Source organism: Stegastes partitus, unplaced genomic scaffold (genome assembly GCF_000690725.1).
Source record: "Stegastes partitus isolate 25-593 unplaced genomic scaffold, Stegastes_partitus-1.0.2 Scaffold96, whole genome shotgun sequence".
NCBI lineage: Eukaryota > Metazoa > Chordata > Actinopteri > Pomacentridae > Stegastes > Stegastes partitus.
The window spans coordinates 467,535-492,564 of record NW_007577827.1 but is presented as its reverse complement, the minus strand read 5'-3'; the positions used below and the strand labels follow the sequence as shown (position 1 = coordinate 492,564).

Genomic DNA, 25,030 nt, shown 5'->3' with positions numbered 1-25,030 from the left:
AAATGTTGAAAAGTTAAGCTGGAACGTCTCAGCTCCAACAGTTTCCAGATTAAAAACGAAGCTTGATTTTTGGGTGGTAACACCTCAGATTGATGTTAGGAGAGTTTCAGATCAGGGGCAAAGGACTCATGGTCACATCTGTGGAACCTCTGGCGTTTATGTTTCAAGCATGAACATTTACTGAAGGAAATTGATGAAAATGGATATCTGCTGTGGACAGAGTGGGGAAAAAAGACAACAAAAACAGAAATAGTCAAGGAGAGACAGCTTGTGGACAGGAAGGTGAGAAGCAGACAACTTTTTTTTTAAAGGGCTGAGATGTAAATAAAAACTGGGAGGAGAACAGGCTGTTATGATCTCAGGACCTGAGAGAATGAAAGCAGGCGTTGATTCAAGCCAGGCCAGATGGAGAGGAGGAACAGGACGATGATAAAGAGATGAGATCAGTGCATTGTCTGAGGTGAGGTAGTCCACTGCTTTAGTAAATTAATGTCTGTCGCAGCTATTAGTCTATTTTTCATGTCTGTTTTTCTCTGTGAAGTATTTAGCGCTGTGCAGATAAATGTGACTCGACTTTATTGTTTTTGAAATCAACCAAACTAAACTGACAGGAGAGACTGCAGCATCTGTTGTAAAACTCCCTCAGCACTTGATGATTATCAAAACACAGAGACACGATGTAGCATGAAATGGGGTGTGAAATTTTACCATGTTTTTTTGTGGACATTTGACACACGTGAAAGCTTGTGATCACTTCTGAGTGTCTGGAGGGTAAAATGATGAAAAGAAAGACAGTAACAGGTTCAGGCAGGATTCACATTTTGAAATGGTGCACAAGAAGTTCACATTTCAAACTTTTATACCATAGGTGTGCAATTTTGACAAAGAGTATATCTAAATGGCTTTTACTGCATCTCTGGGGTCTGATTAAAGTGGCATTTGTATCATGTTTAGAAAGGCAGCATGGTGGTGCAAGGCTTCGTGCTGTCACTTTGTGCCTGTGTGGGGTTTTTTTTGTTTCTTTCAACAGTTTATAGTTTACATGCATGGTACGTCATTCTGTAATTCTAAATTGGCAGTAAGTGTGAGTGGTTTTCTGTCTCTTTGTGTTAGTTCTGCGATGGACTGTCCAGGATGTCCAGTGTCAGCTGGGATAGGCTTCAGTCACCTGTGACTCTCTATAGCACGGGTGTCGAATCCTGGTCCTCGAGGGCCGCAATCCTGCATGTTTTAGATGTGTCCCTCTTCCAACACACCTGATTCAAATGATCAGGATCGTTATCAGGCTTCTGTAGAGCTTGATGATGAGCTGATCATTTGAATCAGGTATGTTGGAAGAGGGACATATCTAAAACATGCAGGATTGCGGCCCTCAAGGACCAGGATTCGACACCCCTGCTCTATAGGATTAAGCAGGTATTGATAACTGATGGATGGACTGACAAGAGTAATTGTGCACAAGAAAACTCAGTGGAATCACTATTCTGTCAAAACTCGGAGGAGATTTTAAAGAAGAAAAAAACTCACAGGTACATGAGAGACTGGAGCCCAGTGAAGGTGTCCTGGGACAAGATGCTCAGTGGGTTATGATCCAACATCCTGGCACCAAAAAAAAGAGCAAACTGTATTAATGTATAGTTCAACATTTTGAGGAACAGGTTTATTTTGTTTTAGGAGCAAGGTGAGAACATGTATACTACTCACGTTGGTCCTTGATGTATTATAAATCTGTTTTTCAGTCCAAGTCAGAAATGCATGCATTTTGCTAACCTGACTTCAAAAAAAATCATTCACATCTGAACATTCCAGTGCATTTCAAGCCCACCAACACCCTGAGACAGAAGCTGGTTCACCCTAAGGACAAGACACCAAGACACAAACAAAGCAACATGGTGTACGAAGTCCAGTGCAGCGAGGAATGCCAGGACCTGTACATCGGCGAGACAAAACAACCGCTCCACAGGCACATGGCTCAGCACAGAAGAGCAGCTCCTCAGGACAGGACTCAGCAGTCCACCTGTATCTTTAGGACAAAGGGCACTCATGTGAAGACAACAATGTACCGATTTTGGCCTGCAGGGAGGACAGATGATTTGAGAGAGGGGTGAAAGAAGCCATCTATGTCAAACTGGAAAACCATTCCTCAACAGAGGTGGAGGTCTGAAGCATCACCTCTCACCTGTTTACAATTCAGTCCTAAGATCTCTCCCCGGGAAGATGAAACTACATTCACACCTAGTCACAGAAGACCTTAACGAACCCCATTGCGGCAGGGGGAGCACTAACGACTCACATAACTCCGGGGAGGATTAACAACCCCCAACTGAAACCGAAACTCAGGTGTTAATGACTCCTTAGGATATAAGTATCTGGAACTCCCAACTAGTCAGTCAGAACCAATGAAGCCTCTTGGATGAGAGGTGAAACGTCTTCAAGGAACTCAAGCAAGTCCAGTTGCTACGATTAAACTACGAGAATTCACATCTGATTTTCGATACTTCTCAGATACACAATACGTAACGTCAGCTGTACTGCTCAGTAGTTGGCTGAAATACGTTGATTTTACCAGAAAGGTCAAGAGAGCCAGTTGCTTGTATGATTACTATTGGATGAGTCTCTTCAAACTGTTAGAAAGACCAGCTGAGTGCAGAACACCTACAGCCGCAGACTGGAAATCCCCACCTCTCTGCCTCATTAGATCATTACACATTCCTTCTTTGTTGTCATTGCTGACGCAAGTGGGACTTGATGGGGTAACTAAAACCAGCTGCTCATAATGTAGTATTTGCTGTGGGTACCAGTAACCCAGTTTGTCCAGTTGTCCTTATTGAAAACACTGACCTACTTCATTTTGAGAACATTTGTTTTCAGGGTGACCCCAAACCACAAATCGAAAAAGGAAATTCCAGACAATCAAATGACAATGAAAACTAGGCCAAAGCAGATCTTGACTCATCCCACAGACGACACCTAACAAGGACAAAAACTCTTGGTGTGTTTATGGATGTGACATTATAAATTTCAACAGTCACACACTGTCCTTTTATCTGCAGTCACAGTGGTTGCATTGCATCTTGGCTGAACAGTGGGGCATTGACTCTGATATAAAATTAGCATCCAGATTTACTATATTAAAAATCTGTCATGGCTTTAATTACTGAGCTTCAAATTTTTTTTTTTTTTTCAAATTTTTTTTTTCCCCCTTTTTTTTTTGTGGCCGGCTTGGTTTTTTTTCGGTTTGCTTGAATTCGGTTTTTTCGGATTTTTTGGGGTTTTTTTTTTTTTTTTTTCAGCCTCTCTTTGCTGATGGGTTTGTGTTGCTAGAATATTCCTCCTCTGCCAAGCTTCTGCATACTGGGAATCATCTTGTTGGCCAGTATTTGGGTATATATCCACAGGCATTTATGCCACAATCTGTACATGCTGACTCCCTAATAGCTTTTGGACTCAAACAGGCCCACATCATATCACTCACATCCCCTGTGCATCACTACTGGAACTATGCATTCACTGTAGTAGTCCTGGCCAACAAACATGCTCCATCCCATCTGAACACATTTATCTTGGTCTTATCTGACCAAAGAATGTGCTTCGAATACACACCAGACTTTAATTTCTTTAGCAAAGTTTATTCTGGCAGGTTTGAGTCAAGAAGCATCAAGGATTTTATGTCTTGGACACTGTCCATAGAGACTGAGATTGGGCAGTGCCCTTCACTCAGCCTGAGCTGACACTGTCTGACGTCTATTGATAAACTCTGTGCAAAGTCTGGTAGATTGTACAAGATTATATGAGCTGAAAGACAGAATAGCAGGAATAAATTTAATTCTATCCTATTACAGAAACAAGAATAACCATGGTTGTACATTTTGATGCTGAAACTAGTTTTTAGAAGACGTTAGATGTTAAACATCTTCCAAGAAAATTAAGCAGGAGCAGCAAAAGTGTTGTTCAACAATTTCCCTGAGGTTTCAATCATAACAACTGTGGGTTGGGTGTTTGAAGAAAATGTCTTGAAAGGACTGAATAACAAATTAAAATATTCAGAAAGGCTGAGCATTGGAGTGTGTTATTTGCCGCACAGCACTGCTTTATGTTTCATCTAATCATCATGACAAATATGGGCTGAATGAGACCAATCTCATTCTCATGACTGAAGAAATTATCATTTGATTTGATTTTTATGGTCTTGTGATTGGATAATTTCTGTGGCATCTATCTAGTACACTGTAAAAGACAAGTGTGAAGAAGTGTTTAAACAAGCATGAACCAAAAAACATGCAAATTCAAAAAAAGTGCAAAAAAACAATACATTTACTAACATATAGACAGCCACATGGGTTCAAAACTTAGAAAGTTCTAGTGTTCACAGATCCTTTTCTAACCATGTTGATGCAGTTAGGGTAACTGGAAATTCCAGATGTACTCAAGTTTGTTTCAGGAGAAGAAATACTTCACCTGTCGACTTTGAAATTATGCGATTATTGAGAGATGATACATTTTTGGTCACGTAAAATTTAAGTAATATTGCACAGGGTTGTGCTCACTTCTGTTGTATGCTGTAAACTGTACATGTGTGCTCCAGTAGGTGCACATCTGTGTGTGTGTGTGTGTGTGTGTTTTACTCACAGCCACTCTAACTGATTCAAATCCCCGAACACACCAGGACTTAGGGAGGATATTAAGTTCTCACTGAGAAACCTGAGAGAAAGAGCGAGAGGCACAGAAAGAGGAGACATCAGAAACATGTCTACAATCCTTATGTTGTAAAATCACATACAAAACACAGGAAATAATTAAATGATTAATTGACTCGCTAATAGATGGACTTTTGGTTCTGCAAAACAACACTCTTGGATAAGGTGAATTTAAGGGATGTGTGTGGATGTTTTGTTTGTTTTCTTTTTGTTTTTTAAGTTTTGTGACATGTCTAGTTTTGGATTAGCATCTGTACATAGAAAAGGTTGCTTTTAGTTACTCTAACTGACAATACCTGGCTTCCTCTGATAATGAACAGGTACCTGTGTCCACAATCTCACATTTGCACAGTGGCGCTTTTGCAAGTTTGGATTCAAAACGTCACAGAATACTACATAACTGTCACAAATTGCTTTTTCCTGTATAAGAAATAACTGCTCAGCTGAAGATGTCCATTTCCAAATTCAAACACTCCTTAAATTCCATCCCTCACATTAAACAAGCTGAGCTGACAACTTCAACACATAAATCTTATCACTTAATTGCTTCCTGCTCAGACTTAAGAAGATAAGTTCATCAGTCAAGAAGAAAGGTGAAATCTGCTCAGTTGTTTGAGGGAACTTTAATGTCATTAATGAAGTTAGCGGGATACTTACAACCTCTTCAAATTGTGCAGGCCGACAAAGGCATGTTCGGATACGACCTGGAGGCTGTTGTTTTGCAAAAACCTGAGAACAGAAGGAGAAAAAAAAACTATTTTATCTAAAACTGTCCCACTTAAGCGACTGATCTCGTCATTCACACGCACCTACATGTGTTCTTAGCTTGAATAGAGTGTAAAAAAATGACTAATAATAGCCCGCTGTTAGAGTAGTATTATTATCTTGTACTAAATTTCTTCATTCAACACACAGAGCACAGGCACCTGCAGAGGACAAAAAGATGCTCAAAGGTAATTTATGACACTTTAAAACAAACCCGTAATTACTAACCTTTGATCCATGATTAAAGTTTAAGCATGTGCACTTTCCATGAACTTTCACAAACTATTATTATTACAGATTCTGAAGACATTTTGTTACTGAACTACAAAAAATGACACCCAGCAGTAAGCAATGTAATGCAGCAAAGAGTACACAGACATACATATAAAGGAGATTAAACGATCACTCCAAAAGTGCACACAACACAAGAAAGCCTTCAGGACAAGATTCAACAACCCAGCTGCATCTCAAGGATAAGCCTCCTATGATGAACTGGAACAACAGGAGGGGATTACAAGACCACTTATCAAACCCTGCAGTTTCAGCACCATCAGCACCTTCAGGTATGTTAGTGTCAAGTTGTTAATGGCGCATAAGCCATGTGGTTTTTGGGTGGCAAAGCCTCAAGCCTCTTGGATGCAAACATATTCAAGAACCGAAGAGGCGTCCAGGTCTCTAATACTGAGGGTTTTAGGATTACCATGATCTGAATGACTCCAGACGCCAGAAAGATCAGTAACCGTCCCTGTGCTTGTCTGATCACGCATTCATGCATTACCGATGACCAAGTTTGAATGTGGCTTTTAAATTTGTTTACAGAACTACCACCTCATATAATCAATAGAATATATGTCTGGTCAGTATGCAGAGAGATGAAGTTATACAAGAACAACATCTTCAAGACACAAAAAATATCTGATCGGAAGAAAGATTTACTGTGTCAAAATGAAACGATGCCTTGCACAGTCCATCACTGTCAGCATATCAGTTCTGCTCTTCCTCACATCCTGAGTTGTCAGACAGAATAACAGGAATATACTTTGTACTATCGTATTTCCAAAACAAGAACAACCATGGCAGTGCCTTTGAAATTTAGTAGGTTTGTTATGGTTTCATTGCTGAAACAGGTTTGTGGGAAACGTCAAGCATCCACTGAAATAATCAAAAAGGAGCAGCAACAGATTAATCTAATGGGAACAACTGTGTCTGTAATTTAGGAACATTACACTGTAATAATGCATATTGATGATCAAAGCATGGACTTTGGATTTTACTCCTGTGAGTTCAGAATTCAGCATTTGACTTAATTTTGTGGTCCTGTGACTGGATGGATTTCTTAGCATCTGCGCATATATTTTATGCTGTGATGCCTGATAATGCACACGACGAAGGCGCTGCGAACTGAAATACAGCAGCACATGAGACTGTGCAAGGAAGTTTATTCAGTGTAAGTACTATAATCAGAGTGATAGATAAACTACAAAAAAGTAGAATTCACATAAATGTGATTTTAAATTACTCCCTTTCTAATTATCCTGTTCACCATATACTGTTTTCAAAATAGTTCTAGTTTTAGATTATTTGGCTGTGTTTATGCATATGGGGAGGGATTTTGAAAATTTGACACTCAGTTCCTATATTGTGTACACAAAATCACACTCAGGGCCTTAAAGACAAAAATTCCTCAAAACTGCTTTTTTAGATCTCCCTTGCCATCACATTATTTAATCACGCATTCTATGTAATAGGGCTTTCATTCTGAAGCTTTGACTTCAAAACCATTTAACTATTTTCTAACATTTTTTCACAAGTAGCAAATAAAGACTTTTTTTTTTTGTTCACTTCTCTATTCTGTTGTATCATAGAACTCTGCAGACCTTTGTAATGTCTTTCACTATTTTCTTTTGGCAACATCATTCATTCAGCTTTTCTTAATGCTTTTCTGACCATGAGAACATTTTGTCCTTTCAAGATTTGCTTTATTGACCATTTTTGCTATGTTCATTCATGCACCATAACATTTGGCAAAGGTGTCTATTTTGGGGGCAAGTTTTGAAATTTAAAATTTTGTTAATAAGCTTTCATTCTGAAGCTTTGGCTACATTTCATTCATTTTTGCTATTTCTCACCAGATTATGTCATTTTTTAATATTTGGCCTATGGAGCAAATACAAGCTTCTTTCACTTTCTGCTGTGTTATAAAGCACTGCAGGTCAGTGGAATCTCTTCCAGTATCTTCTTAATAGTTCTGCTTTTTGTGCCATCATTTGTTCATGTTTTCATAACCCTTCATTTATGTTTCTTATCTATTAAATTTTAGATTCTGAGAAACTACCCTTTGTTATGCACACTCAGGGTAGAAACACACAAATAATGACTGAATCACACCAAAGTGCATGTTGAGAGAATGAGTACAGCTGCATAAAAATACTCACAGTCTCTCCAGGGCGGGGTATTCTTGGAAAACAAAATCAGACAACACTCGGATCTTGTTGCTTCTCAGCGACCTGCAACACAATCAGTGAAATGACACGCTTAGAAAAATACAACACGCTTAAAGAAATGGTCTGAGTGGAGCTGCACAGAGAGATGGGGGATGAAAGCTCTAAAGCATTATGTGCAATATGCAATAACACAGAAACGGCATATTCACTCATATTTGGCTTTTTGAGAATCATTTGTTAGAGTGGGCAAAGTGCTTGAGAACCTAAACAGATCCACTGTCCTGGAATCTGGAAAATATTTCTACAAAGACAGGAGCATACCAAAGGGATTCATAAAGTTCTATCTAATCTAATCTAATCTAATCTAATCCTGTCGATGCAAAAACTTACATGCACTTACCCTCAGATACACACATGCACTGCTAACACCAAACTTTTCTAAACAACAATTTGGTAAACAGGCCCAAAAATGTACATTCAAATTCAAACAAATCATGTTTGCTTGAATCTTTAATAAGACTGCATTTATTTATGTGTTTTACACCACAGCAGGTTGCACCATTAGCAGCACAAAGAAGAAGTATGAGCTGTTACTCCTTTATTCAACTCTAATATATAATCACAAGAACGAATGCAATATGCACCCACTCACACAGACACACTGTAATGGATCTGAATAAAATGTAAAGCATCTTTCATCACGCCCAGTCGAGAAAAAGAGGGCAACAAATCTCGATGGAGTCATTTTTTACTACCAAAATATGAAAATGAAGTAAGATCTCATACAGTCAGTACATTTTTTATGCAGTTATTGTGCACACAGGTGGGTTGATAGCTGTGGATTAGTCAGAAGGGAAAAGTAGGCAGAGGTTTGACATCAGGACATTAATCCTCAAAAAGTTCCAAAACCAAGAAAGTTGTGGGAGAGTAGTTCATGTTTTTTTAGGTGTACTATTAGATGTGTTGCTTCTACTTTCCAGAATCATTTAAAGGTTTTTAACAAGGTCTCATTTTCTAATGACGATAATCAATATTTCAGTTAATTACTTTTTAAATATGTTTTAATCTTGTTTCCCAAAAAATATTCCAAAATACAGATATGTGTGACCATGTTTTGAATCTGCACATCTTTTTTTTTTGATGAGCAGAAGCCTTAAAGTGTCAGTATGTGTGCTAATTAACCAGGGATAATATTAAATAAGAAAATCTGATTAAATATTTCAAAGCAATACAGAATGTCTGAGAGCCTTAGGACACTGAGTTCTGTTACATATATTTCCATCCTTTTAATTAATGTAGAAAAGGTTCAAATTGGTGTAATATCATTCACCAGAATGCAGAAAATGAAGGGTCTGAGGGAAGACAATTGAGTAAATATCCATGTAAGCACTGTGTTCACATACATGTAGCAATATGTATTATCCGTATATCGGAAATGCAAAAAGGGCCTCGTTATTTAACAAGGGAAATCTCACAGAAGGGTTGGTAACTGGTACATTTGTTTGTATCCTCCATCCACCTGGAAAGAACTACACATGGTCATAAAATAGGCAGAGCTATTTTTATGTACAAATAATTTGCAAAACAAATTAACTGATAAATAGAGAGAGTCAGATGCAAATGTTTGTTCGCAACGCCAGATGAAGTGGAGATTGGTAACTGTATTTATGATGATGCATGGTGTTGACACCTCAGTTGACTGCAATACCAACTTGGTTTAATGTAGTCTTTGTATTGTTTGCAGTAAAGCTTCATGTGAACCCACTGACTGCTCATTTTCTACTCAAATGTGTTAGTACAGTTTAGTGGATAGTAGTAGTAAGAACATTTTCAAAGACAACGCTCAGAATTTCCTGTACACTCGAAGAGGCAATACCTTTGCTTACTTGAATCATGATTAGTGTACTTTGCTTATTTCTCATTGTCCTGTTCATTTAACTCATGGACTGTGAGTATGAACTCATTTTTCCTTAAAGAGTTATAAAAGTAAGTATAGTTGAGTAAACTGGACTTGAAACATTCTGTTCCTGGACTGAACACAGAGCTCAGCAGTGCACATGTGCAGTAAAGAAGTGCAGGAGAAGTTTCCAAAAGTTGTACGGGACGGCTGTGGCTCAGGTCGAGCAGGTCGTTCCATGATGAAAAGGTTGGCAGTTCGATTCTGCCTTGTAACCTGTGTTATGGTTGTTGTGTCCTTGGGCAAGACACTTCACCCACCTTGGTATGAATGCATATGAATGGATTGGTTGAGGTGGTGGTAGGAGGGGCAGAATGGCAGCCAGGCCTCTGTCAGTCTGCCCCAGGGCAACTGTGGCTGCAATTGTAGCTACCACCACTGGGATGAATGTGTGTGAATGAATAATTGACAATGTAAAGTGTCTTTGAGTGTCTAAAAAAGCGCTATGTAAATCTGATCAATTATTATTATTTAAGTTTCTAACCTTTGGAAAGATCAAGTTTATTATATTTGCTATTTTTAGGTTCACAATATTAAGTAAATACAGCTAAATTTTAAGTAAACTTTACAAGTAGATATGAAGTAAGACTAATGGTTATATTTACTTACCTTTTTTGAGTGCAACCGGTAGATTTGTTTAAGTAAGATCGACTTTTCACATTTTACAGTGTAGAAGGACCCGTAGAGCCTCCATCTACATCCACGCAAGCCTCTATTAAGCAACTATCCCACAGATACATTTATTTTCAGTTGTATTCATTCCACACTTCAATGAATGAAGCACTGCAAAAGCCTTCACACAACATAAACCTAAACAATGAAAAGGAGACAAGTTGATCATGAAAACCAGAGGAAAAGCAGATTACTCTCTAATAAACAAAACAAAGTGAAAAAATCATTTCACCATAACAGACTTTTTTTCACAGCAGCCATGTTGACACAAACTAGAAGGTAAACACAGCTGTTAATCACAAAAATGAAGGCTGCAACACAGACTTAATTATTGTGATTAGCAAGACGTGTGTTTACCCACCGTTTCCTGTCTATAAGGCTGCTGAGAATAAGCTCTATTGGGAAATCATTGGGGTTTTTTTTTGTTTGTTTGTTAGAGAAATTTACAAAATTTTGTGTGGCTGGAAGTTAGATCTTTCCTCTCTTGATTGCATTTATTCAGAAAACTAAGGTGAAGCTGTAACGTTTGTTGGATTTCCAGAATCCACCCTGTAAAATGTACGTCTGAGCTATAGTTAAATTGAAGTGCTGTTTCCAATCACTGTCATTTATTGTTCTACTTTGGTGAAGGCAGATCACTTTTTTTTAGATTCTAACGCTTTGAAATCACACTTTGTCCCTTTAAGTTGCTATGCCAATTTCAGTACAAAAAAGGTTTCGCAACATGGAGGTCATGACAATTTATCCGCTACAGCTCGACTACTATTTTCTTCCAGTAGCCCTGAAAACACAATAATGTTTTACATCTTACGTTTGGGTAAAGCAAAAGAGGAATCTTCTAGTTGACTTTCCTTAGAACGCAATTGCAGCTATTCTCATTTAGGAGAAACCAAAAGATTCAGGTACATCCAACTTTAAAAACCAGACGCATTAATATTACTTGTTAACTTAGTTCTGATTAACTTAATGTAATTGTTAGGCATGGAAGCAATTCCTTTAACTTGGTCAAACAAATTTCTTTGTTAGATAGGAATTTATAAGGAGGATAACGTCCCAGACAGACAGACGATATTTCTCTGTGGATTCTCAGTCATCCAGGTCATTATAATCCAAGGAGCTTCAGTAAAGAACAACTTCTACAGATCTTCTTCATGAACAGAAGAGAGAAGTTTAGTTACTTCTAAGATTATAATGACTTGGATGACTGAGAATTTACAGACATACTGCCATGCACTTTAGGATAAACAATACAAAAAATGGTACAGAGTATGAGAAAATGCAAAAACAAAACAAAACAAAAAAAAAAACTTGCAGAAATCAGGAACAACCTCCACTTTCACTTGAAATGTGGACAACACAGACTCTTCCCTGACATCTTTTCCCTGGGCTCCACTGCCAAAGGTCACAGATCACAACTGAAAGCACAGAACCAGTGACTAAATTCAAGAACCTGAAAGAGAAATCTAGTTGCCCTTTACTGAAGCATATACTGTACATCAGACTGGCAAAAACACGGACCAATACTCAAAGCCTTACATTTTATAACAACAAAGAGGAAGGAATGTTCATAAGCCAGCATCAAACAGCTGTCTTTGTGTTTTGTGGTTACTGACAGGATTTTAGGGAAAGTAAATGATCTAAACTTCTTAATTATTTAAGGAAAAGTGTCAGCGTTACTCGGGAAGCTAAGACAAGTCTGATTAGGTTTAGTACTGCAGCAAGAGTCAAACTTTTGTCACACTGAGTGCTCAGTGAGCGGGGAATCACACCTCCTGGGCTTTTAATCTAAAATTCTTCCTCCCGCAGCTCAAGCTGAGATAACCCTGATGCCATTTCTCTCCACAGCCTCAAGACTAAACGGATACTGATGTGTAAAAGCTGTGGGAATAGCTCTCTGTGACTGTGAAGAAGAAAAAGCAGAAGTAAAAAAAAATGGAGGAGATTGTCAGTGGCAATTATAGATAAACACAGCACAAAAGGGGAAACCATTCCTTCACAAAGACAGTTCAACTAAAATAAACTGCGCAACTAAGAAAGAAGCAGAATAACAGAAACAAGGCTGAGTGAGACTAAATATCCAGCAAATGCAGGTTAAGACGCTGATAAATCAAAGACCAGGATGGGTGGAGTGAGTCTACATCAAACACAGGATCCACTGTGCGGTTGCAATCACAGCGAAACTCCAGTTACCTCGGAAATGGGAAAACTGGTTCTCATGAGATATCCAGCTACATGTCCATCTAAACCAGGTCAGACAGTGTCTTGAAAAGTAATCAGTGCAATCATGAAATTTACTCTATGGCTAAACAGCAGTCACAGGAGAGAAGATAAAACAGAAGTGGGGGGACATCGTTAGCAGCATCCACTGATTTCTGGCTGACGCAAGAACAAAGAAAGTTGAAGGAGACAGGAACATGAAAGCACATTCGGATGTTCATGCGTCACCGAACTGATGACGAAACATAAACCAGAGGGACTGTTCGAATAGAATCAATAAAGTTTCCAGCTGGTTTATGGCCTTTCAGGGCTGCTTCTGAAGAATAATGTGCATGAAAAATAAATGCTTCATATTATGATATGACAACAAATCACTCTGTGAGGTCTTCATTGTTTCAGTCACTTTGTTGTAGTAAGTTCTAGTCTGGAGGTGTTTCATGGACTGTGAGTGTACAGGATGATACGCGCAGAGATGATAGGAGGCTGTTAAACAGAAGTGAAATCAAAAAATTTGGAGGATGTGAAATAAATCTGCAGGTTATAAACAACTACTCCACCACAGCAGGGGAGCATCAATAAATGATTTTCAGCTCGTTGTGGGAAATTAATGGGCCTACAATGAACTAAATCATTCAAAATAAACAGCTAATTTTAGAGATCTGACATTTAGAAGCTCAGTCGCCAAATTATGTATTTTTAAGCAGCAAATCAAATCAGATTTCTTGAAAATAATTGGATGATTCAATTAAGCAGTTAGGCTGCAAACTAAAGGGCCTTTCAGATACAGAGAAGCAGAGATGTTGGGACATGAAATATATCTGTCTTTCACTATTAAACTCTATGAGGCATACATGTCTTGTGCTGTTATATTTCCCCGTCAATTATTTTCTTCAAAAATAATAAACACAGTAAGTTTCAGCTATGTAGTTAATAGATAATGAATGGATCGCACAACAAGAAACAGATTACTGCTGGGACACTGAAACCAGGTCGTACATAGGTGGTCGCTAAATAGGTGAACAAAAAGATTCATGAGCATTTTAGTTGACGAAATCACAAGCATGACAAGTTTAGAGAAAAAGTTTTGGAAAATACATTTAGTCATTTTTTAGTTGAGAGAAATGCAGAGAAATTTCAATTTGGTATATTTAACTTATGGAAAAGTTAATTAGAGCTAAGTGTGCAAATGAGCAAACATATGTTAAATTTTACTTTGGAAAATTGAATATGTGATTTTGAATGTAACTAAACTGGTCAGTTATAAAGTTATGAGTTTCAGGAACAGCATACTGGTTCACTGTGACTTTTATTTTTCATATAAACAGTTTAATTTAATTCAACAAACACTATAATATACAATGATGTTAATGTAATTATTTGTGTGTATTACATGATAAATATATTTTTAATTGAACAAATATATTTGAATCATCTTATATGAACACGAGAAGGAGAGGAAGAGCTAATGACGCTCATCAGGAAACAAATGGATAACAGACTTCAAAAAGCTTCAGCTATTCCTCTGAAGAATAAGTGAGAGACAAATAATTAAACTCTCCTTCTCTGACTAAGTCACCAAAATGTCAAACTCTGAATCAGATCAGTTTTCAGATGAAAACAACAGGATATTTTTAGCCATCTTGACCGGCCTGCTGATTTCAGTCTTTGGAGACTCTCATGTTGTTGTGAAGTGCTCATGAGACAGTAACAAGTGTGACCTCTGACCTTTGCTTGAAGGTGTTTTTCCCCACACAGGAATCAAGGCAGCACCAGTGCTGGTAACACTTTCTTCCTTAATCATTTACATTCACTCCTTTTTATAAGGCAGTACGGCCTGCTGCCAGTGTCATCTCTTTGCGTCTGTGTCTGTATTTGGAAAAGGACTTATATGTGGCCATATGTGAGGTCTGACGTTGCTCATCTTCAGAAACAGAAATAAGATCCTCAAAACAGAACTGTCCATTAAAGCTGAAGTCACATCCTGACTGAAAAATCCCTATAAAAGACACACATGTTTACTACAACCTAGCTTCACGCTAACTCTAAACCAAGGTTTCACACTAAAATGTAAGTTTTAAGTTATGAAGGACTGGCTTTAGTCTTCCAAATCGAGTCGAAATCCCCATCATGTGTTAACAGATTTATGTCCCAACAGCATGAATAGTACAGGTGAACATTTATAGACACAATGCTTTTAGACAGAAGACACTTACAGCCAGGTGACATTTGGAGAAAGCAGAGGAACATCCTGAAGGTCGACCTCCACACACTCAACATCTGTCTGTATGCAGTCACAGCTCTCCGGATACTCCTGCAAGTCTACACACATACACACACATTTTAGTTTTGCACTAATCTTTCCAGTAGTGACACATTAAATTTTAATGTTTTAAGTTTTCATTACAGATTACGTGTTCAATACAATTCGTTAACCAGCATTTGTCAGATCCCAACACAATTCTGTTCATTAAGACTCTCACACAAGCTGAAACCAACAAATGTTTGGCTTTTATTTATTTTTTATTTTTTGCTTATTAAATGCCAATCAGTCAAAATTTAGGATGCACTGAACCTGTCTGCCTAAGTACGGATCTAGTGTATTTCCTGGCTCAGAACGGGGCTTCAGAGGGCAACAACACCTGACAGGCGTCGCACAGTGAGGGCATTAAGTTTGTGTTACTTTATTTAACAGAAATCAATGCAATTTCCTGATCATTCTGACCATTTGAGAAACACATTTTTTATTGTGCCTGAGTAAAACTGAATAATACAAAACATTAGACAATAACAATAAAAAATGATAATGAAAGCAGCCACAAAGCATAAAAACAGACCTCAGCATAACCAGTCGAGCTACATTTATCAATTTGAAAGAGTATCCGGAGAGATACAGTTAGAAGAACCCTAGCGTAATGTGGAGCAAGGTCACTTAATGCTTTAAAAGTGATAAAGAGAATTTTAAATGGCAGGTGCTTCAGTAATGTGGTCACATTTCCTAATTCCAGTTAAGATCTGAGCAGCAGCGTTCTAAACAGTGTACGGTTGGAGAAGAGAGCTCTGACTGATGCAGGTATAAAGTGCTTGGCTGTAATTGAAGTGGGAAAAAAATAAATGCTTCTTATTCAAATCAGTTTCAGACATTAATGGTCTCATTTTGGTGCTTTGTTTTAGTTGAATAACAGTCTATACTGGAAGAAACAGAAACAGATCAGCATCAAAAAATTCATCTTGCAGTGGCTTAATGTTTCTGGTCAGCGGCCAATGTTTTATTTATCGTCAATAAATTGTAAAAAGTTTTGGGACAGTCTCTTAGGTGAACAGACTGTCCAGGCTCATGGGGTTGTCGGTTTGAAGGGAGATATATAATTTCGAGTCACCTGCGTAACTTTGGTGCAAGTTACTATGATTCTGTATGATTTAGCTGAGAGGAACCATGTATATTAAAAACGTAGTGGGCCAAGAATAGAACTTTGAGGAACACCACAATTGAATAAAACCTCACTTAACAAACCTGGTTTAAAAACAAAAATGAATAGCTTAATTTATTAAGAATTATTCTTTCGACAGAGGGATTTTCCATTAGTGTTGGCTAAAACTTCCTTGTAAAATTCCTTTACATACATTGCAATAGGTTTGTTAGTGATCCACATTAAATGAAGGTCCATCCTCAGTGTCAATGTAAAATTTCAGATTACGACAAATTCTGTGCAGTCTGATATACACCTCTTGGTGTTCCGGTATCAATGCTGGCAAATACAGAATCTGTAGGAAATGTATGATTTGTGAATCCTCAATTAAAATTGCTTTTTCAATCAAAATCTTCGAAAGTCCACAGTGTGGAAATCTGTCTTTGCCAACAGACAATAATCACAATAATCATTACAAATACTAAAGACCCTGACACCTTCCTGCAGTAACACTTACACAACATGATGTAACAATTCTCATCCGATAAATGTTTGAATGCACACACACCAATGCTAAAAGTATTCACACACATTGAAGCATATAAGCACCAATAATGTAAAGACACACACTTACAACACTCTTCTAGGAAATACAGGTTCACAGGACTGGCATTCTGTAGTGTTCGACCAAATAGGTCCGCCCATCCGATGTTGTCACCTGAAAAGTCAACAAGAAACAATAATTATCTGGAATCACTCTGCAGACGGATAAAATCTGGCAAAGTCCTTCCTTTGATCTTACTTGATACTACTGCAGTGTTTTATACCAACTTGCAGAAATGTGGCAAGCACAGTGCAGGAAAAGATCACCTTAATAAACTATAATCACCAGCACATAGACAGTATGTTTTGTCAGATAACGTCAACACTGGGAGCTAAATCATTACAACTTGGATGGCTTTGGAGTGGGACCCTCAAAACTCTACTTTTACAAAAGGTTTTAAAGTCCTTCCCTGAATGTTGATTTAACCCCTAAGAACTCATCTCTGTTTGCTTTATCTACTAGAAAATAGCCCCTTCCTGCTTTTGTTCATTGCTTGATCTAAAATGCACGGATCTACATGGTCCCTGCTTTTTTGTCCAATCACTCCTTCCCACTCACAGCAGCCTGAGCACACCAGCTTACTTATGACTCTGCTCAAACCCTGCAAAAGTACTTTGCTCTACAGAATGGGAAGTTGTATTATTGTAACAATTCAGATATAAAGATTTTGGAGAAGAATAATGACATAAAAAGTCCCACACTGTAATTTGACAGAATTGGTTCCTTTGGTTTGCTATGATGTAAAACCACGTAAGTCTGTGGTTTTAACACTGTCTTTTTATTTCAGGCAATTTTAAGGCTTAAATGCTTACCAAGAGATTATTTTTCTCATTGTATTTTTTTTAAACATATAAAAAACATACTAGAGATAGGTCTTTATTATAGTTATTTTCAAAACAGATTACTTTATGAACATTTTGACTTTCACTGTGTCAACAACTCAAGCACTGCAGAGACACAGTGAAGCATCATAATCTGACCTGACAACATAAACTGTCTGCAAATCTTCATCAGCGCAATTATTTCAAACAAGCTGTGATAGCTAATCACTCTACAGTTCGGTCGGACCATGCAGCGACTGGCCCTCCCACCTCCTGCTTTATCACTCCATCATTCAGCTTCTATGCCTGTAACCTAGCAACCTGTTATTGTCAATGAACTCGACTCCGCATTCATGTTTTCCACTGAGATAAGGGCTTATATTAACTGTCTGAATGAAAGTCACATTAGCCATTGATGCCGTTTAATGAGAGGCTGATTTTGCGTCAGCGGCATGAAGCAGAGCCGCTTGGAGCTGGCGAACATACCAACCTCAGCTACCATTCAAAACATCCCTGATGCTTCACTGGAGGCTGTAAATGAACGCAGATCAGAAACAGCTTTGAAGAGTCACTAGAAGATGGAAAGAAGTGACACAAGGATGCTTTCTGCTCTTATGGAGATTAGGTATTTTTCTGAACAATTTCATTCTGCAATATCAAGGAAATGAAATCAAAAGCTTTTGATGCCGTACTTGTCTTGAGTTATAGCTACAGAAATCCAGCAACCAAAAGAAAAATTTCAATTTTCACACTGCCATTTATGAGTACGCACTGAGAACTATGTAAAGGTGTGCAATCATTCCTATTGTAATAATACTAAACATATTAAATTATATTTTGATGACTCATTAGGCACTGCAGTGGGTCTTACACTGCCTTAGTTTTATTCCCACCGTCACACAAGCTAAGAGAAGAAACTCTGTTACTCAAATCGAGTCTTGTATTTTATTAGGCTATTCTACACACTTCTACAGTGCCTCAACTTGCAGTTAGTCTGAACGCCACACTCCACTCAGTAGTCCTGGCAGCTTGATCGCCACTTTATGACAGCTAATCAACACCTTGACAAAAACAGCGCACCAAAACATGCCAGTCAAATGGAAGAGATGCTTCCATTTAGTCAGCTAGTGGTGCCAATTTGTTTTCCACATTTGCTTCAGCTGTTTCATGGCCTGCGACAACTCGATTGATTAGAATAAATGCATGTCTGTTCCAACTAATGTTGGATGGCGTAGCTGAAATGCCGTCTGACACATGGTGATGCTTTCTTTGCGCCTGTTGCGCCTGAACACTACAAAGCCTGCTGTCATTGTAAATAATCAAATGTTGTCTATCTTTTGCCCAGTAAATGTCTGCTGAAGGTTAAGCGGTGTATAGATAATGGATGGATGGATTAAATGAAATACAAAGACAGTGCTAAGAGTTTGAATTAACATAAATGTCATTCTTAATTCTTAACCTTCATGTTTAAGGTAAATAGAAGTCAGGTTTGTATAATTATGCTCCTTGACTGCTCTGTCACGACATTGAACGAAGTGCCCACTTGAACCAGAAGGATGTGAGCTCTCTGGGGAGGCTGCCTGAGGTTACTCACTGAAATCTTGCTTTGATGTTATCAGTGAAGAACTCACTAATTCCTTTGTGGCCGGAGGGAGGCACAGCATCTCTTAAATCTCACCATCAATGAAAGGTTTGCTTTTGTCTGCACTTGATAGATTAAGCCGGTATGTGCAGAACGTATATGGATACTTTTTCAAAGCATTCCGATGGCATTGTTTTTTTCTAGAAGGAAAACTGTGTGTGTGACTGTGGAAAAAGCAGCAGCTACACATCCATGCAGAAGTTTCTCATCAGGTCATGATTGTGCACATTCACACTTTGTTAGTCCGGTTTATTTTAAAGTTACAACCCGTGGAGTCTCATTCATTGCCAGGAAATTATCCATCCATCCATTATCTATACATTGCTTAATCCTTGGCAGGAAATTATAAAAGTCATAATATTCCTGAGCCACTTGGAGGAAAAACAACACATTTGATGTAGCAACAAGAGAGTTGCTATGTCATATTTCTATTTTTAGTCAAGTTCTCCCTTTCACTGCTTTGGATGCACACAATCAAACTTTCCCATCCTGCAAATAGTGAACAAGCTAAATGAAGCTACAATGACAGCCTCATTGTGCAAGTATTGCTGTCTTTTGTTTTCTTTTCTTTTTTGCCTGAAATTTATTTTTGCTGCACTAATGTGTGCTTTGGGTAACCTGTGAAATCTGCTTATGAGCACTACAGGGACGGAAAATGGAATCTGAAAAACAGACATCTAGACACACACTTACCACAGCGGCGCTCATCAGCTCCGTTGGAACAGTCTTTGTGTCCGTTACACTGCAGAGCCTGAGGGAGGCACTCACTCATGTTCCCACACGGGAAGTGGCCGAGGGGGCATCGAGCCTCTACTTCCACCCTGCCGGTCACCAGCACTGAGGGAGAGGCAGAGGAAAATGGAGGGAGATGTAAATCCATCGGGTCAATAGTTAGATTTTCAGTCTTTAAAAAAAAAAAAAAAGAATTTACTTGTGAGTGGTATATAAATGGAAAAGAAGACTTCTACATTTTGAATTTCAAGTATATAAAGATGGACCTGGACTGGAGCCGTGCAACAATGACTCACATGATCCCACGTTGACAAAAAGCTTGGTGAGAACTTTGTTAAACATGAAACCAAGAAAAAGCACCAATTTCAACATACATATTTCTCTAGATGATCAAAAACAACATTTGCACTCCAACTCAAACATAATTTCACTTTTAGTTAATCTATTGATTACCATTCCAGTGACTGGCAAAGAGAAGTGTAGGCATCCTTGTGAGGCATGTGGAGGACAAACATCATGCTGGCAAAAAATAAATAAAGAGGGGGGGCTGGAGTCTATCCCAGCTGACGAGGGTTAGGGTCGCCAGTCTCTCACAGGGCCACACTTTGAGACAGACAACCAAGCACACTCACATTCACACTTATGGACAATTTAGAATCACCAATTAACCTCAACATGTTTTTGGACCTTGTGGGAGGAAGCCGGAGAACCCGGAGAGAACCCACGCTGCACGGGGAGAACATGCAAACTCCACGCAGAGAGATCCCAGTGCCCCCACCGGGATGCGAACCGGCAACCTTCTTGCTGTGAGGCAACAGCGCTACCAACTGTGCCACGTTGCAGGCCCAGAAGCAAAACTAGCAACAGGGGAAAAAAAAAAAAAACTTAGTAGAAAACTTTTGCAAATTGCACCCAACAGTCAGCAGTGCTGCATTGTGCTGCTGCCTTCTGAACAAACCATTCCCTCGCTTCTCTCCCAGTACACTCATATATATGGGGAAGGGGGCTTGCCTTTCCAGTTCAAACTGGCCACATCTATAATCCAATGGTATCTGAGATCACACCTACTCAGTGAACCCATCAATGAGCAGCTCTAAAGGCCTGCTGCCTCTTTAAGGTTCAGAACAAGATGGTCTCTGCAACAAAGAAACTGACAGGTGATGACTTCCTTAAACTTCATGTCTTTTTAACAGGCTGCTCGCTTTAATCAGACAAGTAAAAGAAGTACAATTCTCTCTGTAGCCAGTGGAGTTGTAAAGCTAACACAGAACAACTAAATGGTATGTGGTTCATGTCCATCTCTACACAAAACCTCTACATATTTTTTGTGTTTTTTTTATTGTCACTGCCCTGAACTTAATGTGACCCACAACATCCGGTGTTGTCTCAGTTTGGTGTCCTCTCATTACCCCAGTCACAGCAGCAGCCATGATGTCTTTATCCGTGGATTTTTCCATCTCTCTTCTGTTCTCCTTGCCTCTCTCCCCTCTCTGTTGTGGATGTGTCAGCCCCTCTAGCTCCTCACCTGATCCTGGTCCACTGTTCACCCTCCTCAGTACAAAGACACCCGTTTTCCAGCCACCCTTCACCCCCAGATTGTCATCTATCCATGCTTGGTTGGGAGATTGGTTGATTCTCTCTGGTATCTTTTGTTTGAGTTTTGTTCTTTTGCTAATTGCTCCCTCGGTGTGCAGGACCACTTACGCCTCTCGATGCTGCTCTTCAGGGGAAAACAATTACAACATCCAAGACTGCCTCCGCTGCTCAAGACCACTTCACCTCCAGCTCTCAGACTAGACTCTTCATTCCTCCACCGGGCAGCCTCCTTCACTCATTCCACATTTCCCCGCCGCCTAAGTTTCTTCTTTGTGAGTTCAACAAAACACCATGACGCCACTATTGCTTTAACATCTGAGTCACCACTTTAATCTGTACCTCAAATTCTGATGCACACTAAAGCGAATGAAGACAACATTCATTAATGTTGATTTTATTTTATTTTTTTATGGTTTCACACAAACCTTTTAGATCCCAAATGTATCGCTAGTACTTGTGCTTAAAACATGAATCAGCTTCAAGACTCGTTACTTGGTATGATTTGTTTTTGCTATTGCCACATCTTTTCAAAACAAGCTGGACAAGAAGGTTTTACGCACATATGCAACAGGCCCATGCAGCATTGCTTCCTTATATTGCTTTTTCTCCTAACACCTCATTAAAGTAGAACCTAAAAGCTTGTTTTCATATGCAGTTGTTCATGTTTTACAAGTAACCATAAAAAATATTGTGTTCTTAAAGCTTAGGCTTCCTTTTGTGGTGATCCAAGTTTTTGTGCTTTGAGACTTTGTTTAGTGTATGTGCTTGTTGTTTCTGGTGGCTGCAAGTGTGTTTCAGGCTGGGCAGGGTTTTCGGACGGGACAGGGCTCACTCACTCCTTTCCACACCTGAGGCGCATCACTAATCAGTGTTGGATACAGCCTGCCTCCACCTGTGCTCCAGCGTCAGTGGATTATCCTTCTTTGAGTGGTAACAGGCCAGCAGTGTGTGCAAAGAAACTTTGTGCAACTCGCTTTGTCCTACGTCTGTTTTTGTCTGCATTTGTTGCCAGAACCTCCCCAGGCCAGCTTCGGTAGCCGAACCCCAGCCTCAGCCATCCTGTCTCCCGGTCCCTCTTGGAAACCTCCCCGGGAATTCCCTCCCTCACTCGGCTTCCCTCACGAGCTTCCCTGCTTCCCCGCAGCCTTTGAATAAATCCCTCTGTTCTTCACTCCTTACCCTGTGTTGCATTTTTGGATCCCTACTAGACTGAACCATAACACCTTTTATCCAAAGACACCACACATTTTCTGTAAAAATATGTTATCAGCTTGAAGTGGACAAATACGTACATGTCTCAGAGTTTCAGCATGTCAAATAGACTGCTAGAATCTAATTTATTCTTATTTGGCACCATAGTTGCATGAAATTAGATGACGTTGAATGCAGGACCATTTATTGATGTCCTTCATATAGAGACAGTTATTCATACTATGACCTGGATACATCTCTTGAATTTAATATTTTCTGTGTAATTTGACATGAAGTAGAAAAAATAAATAGAATTGAAGCATGTAATTTCTTTCAGTGCTTTATCTTGAGTGTCTCACTTGTCATTGTTGAATTATGAATGCAAACACATCAAAATCTCTGCAGAAGGACTAACACGTTTTGATTTTTATAAATGCTCTCTAAGTGCCATTTCAAGACTTATATAGATATAAAACATGTTCATTGCTTGCATAATTGATGTCCAGTATAAACTTTACCACTTATGTTTAATGAGCCTGTTTTTGTAGAAACTTTTTCTTATGTGAGACGAGACCATCTTCATGGAAGATTTTTTTCTTCTCTTTGTGATGCTAAGAGAAAATCATCCCAAAAAGACACAGTCAGAATCCTGCAGATGCGCTTAACACCCGAAATAATCGGCAAAGCAGGGATTCAATAAGCTGCTGATTTAGTGTAAAATACTTTCATCTAATTACCAACTAAACTGATAGGCTGCATGTTTACACAACAATTAGGGAGACTGTTCAAGCGTGGCCAAGCCTGCCGCTGTTGCTGCTGCTGAAAGTCGGGAATAAAGCTGCCGACATAAACAATCGCCACGGAGACGCGTAAGAGAACTGAGAGTGCTATTGTTTCTCAATGTAATTACAAAACTAAGCATCATTCTCCAGCAGTGTTGTTATTATGGTGAAGAAAACATACAATGGTTGACTGTATAAAGCACACAACTGTCACGAGAAAAAAACACTTCCTTACAACTATACTTAAACCCACAATAGCTCATTTATTTTGCCTCTCTTTGTATGTGCAATATGAAATCATTCTCCACATTTTAGGGCAGCACTGTAGGAATGCTTTTAGGGCTGTTTTCAGGAGGCAAAAAGCCAAAATGACCATGTTATAGGCGTAAAGGCTGACACAACAAACAGCAATGGTACATTTGTGTTTCTTCCACTGTTGTTGTTTTTTTTTTAGCTCAGAGCTGATGTTGCAGTCGAAGATGCCTCAAAATTATGATGTTAAGTCGTGACCCTGGTGTAACCTACACTACAGCAGAAGCAGAAAGGCTAAAAAGGCCAAATAGGAGGCCGTTCCAGTAAAACATTCACCTGGCCTGAGTTCCTGTCGTGGAAACCTGCTTATTCACTCATTTTTACTTCTGTTTTCGGTCTCTACCAACACCTGAGGGAAATGTCTATCATCTGTTTAGCTTTCAAATGTCCTGATGTGTTTACCAGGGCAGCTAGTCACTAAATTTCTATGTCTGATGTCTTGAAGTTAAGCATGCAGTGTCATAAATCGACATATTGTATCATAGAATGTCAAACATCGGAAAATTACAGTCTGAAGGAAACCAATGCTGAACATACTGTAGCAGATGCCGTTCAACTGGGCTCTTACTTTAGCGGGGTCTATGTTGCAGAATGGCACCCCAATTTTCCCCCCTTTACTTTCCCACCACAAATATCAATTGAAATTTCCACTACATATGGGTACAACAAAACTTTTCTACACTGCATTAAAAATGGAACACAGCAGAAACAGCCTGGACAACAACAAACATCCACCATCTGGTACGACGTTCATCAAACTTACACAGGAAGGGTAGGATCTTCAGGAGAGTCATCCTGCACCACATAAATAAAACGTAGACAAAAGGGATTTATGCAGTGTACAGAAAGCAGACAGAAGACGTGTGCTGTCTCCTCCCTGTTCACTAAACTGAAATGTTTGTTAAAGGACTTTTTCACCTGGAATGTGTCTTCAGATAGTCAGCGGAAATGGAATTAGAAAGCAGAAATGACAATTTTTTTTTTTTTTTGTTCTTGCTATAGCTCGGCACACAAGAAGGAACTTTGCTTTCCATGAGAATATTCGCTGGACATTGTTTTCTGCTAACGTTAAAGATTCGGAGAAAGCCACATTTATCAGAATTGTAGGTAATTGCAAATTTTTAAAATTTCTACATGCTAACCTTTTGCTTTGTTGGTCTTTTATTGTGCATTTTACACAATAAGAACAGC

General features: G+C 38.9%; 1 protein-coding gene across 2 annotated transcripts in view; it reads right to left on the bottom strand.

Annotated features, from left to right (window-relative positions):
- Positions 1–25,030, bottom strand: part of rxfp2a (relaxin family peptide receptor 2a) — a 56,552-nt gene that overhangs the window by 23,302 nt on the left and 8,220 nt on the right. For both annotated transcript variants that reach the window (XM_008277346.1, XM_008277347.1), the window contains exons 2-8: positions 19,920–20,063; positions 16,794–16,877; positions 14,966–15,071; positions 7,898–7,969; positions 5,355–5,426; positions 4,630–4,701; positions 1,528–1,599 (exon numbers count right to left, since the gene is read on the bottom strand). In XM_008277346.1, the coding sequence (XP_008275568.1) occupies positions 1,528–1,599; positions 4,630–4,701; positions 5,355–5,426; positions 7,898–7,969; positions 14,966–15,071; positions 16,794–16,877; positions 19,920–20,063 (622 nt within the window). The remainder of the gene's footprint in view (positions 1–1,527; positions 1,600–4,629; positions 4,702–5,354; positions 5,427–7,897; positions 7,970–14,965; positions 15,072–16,793; positions 16,878–19,919; positions 20,064–25,030) is intronic.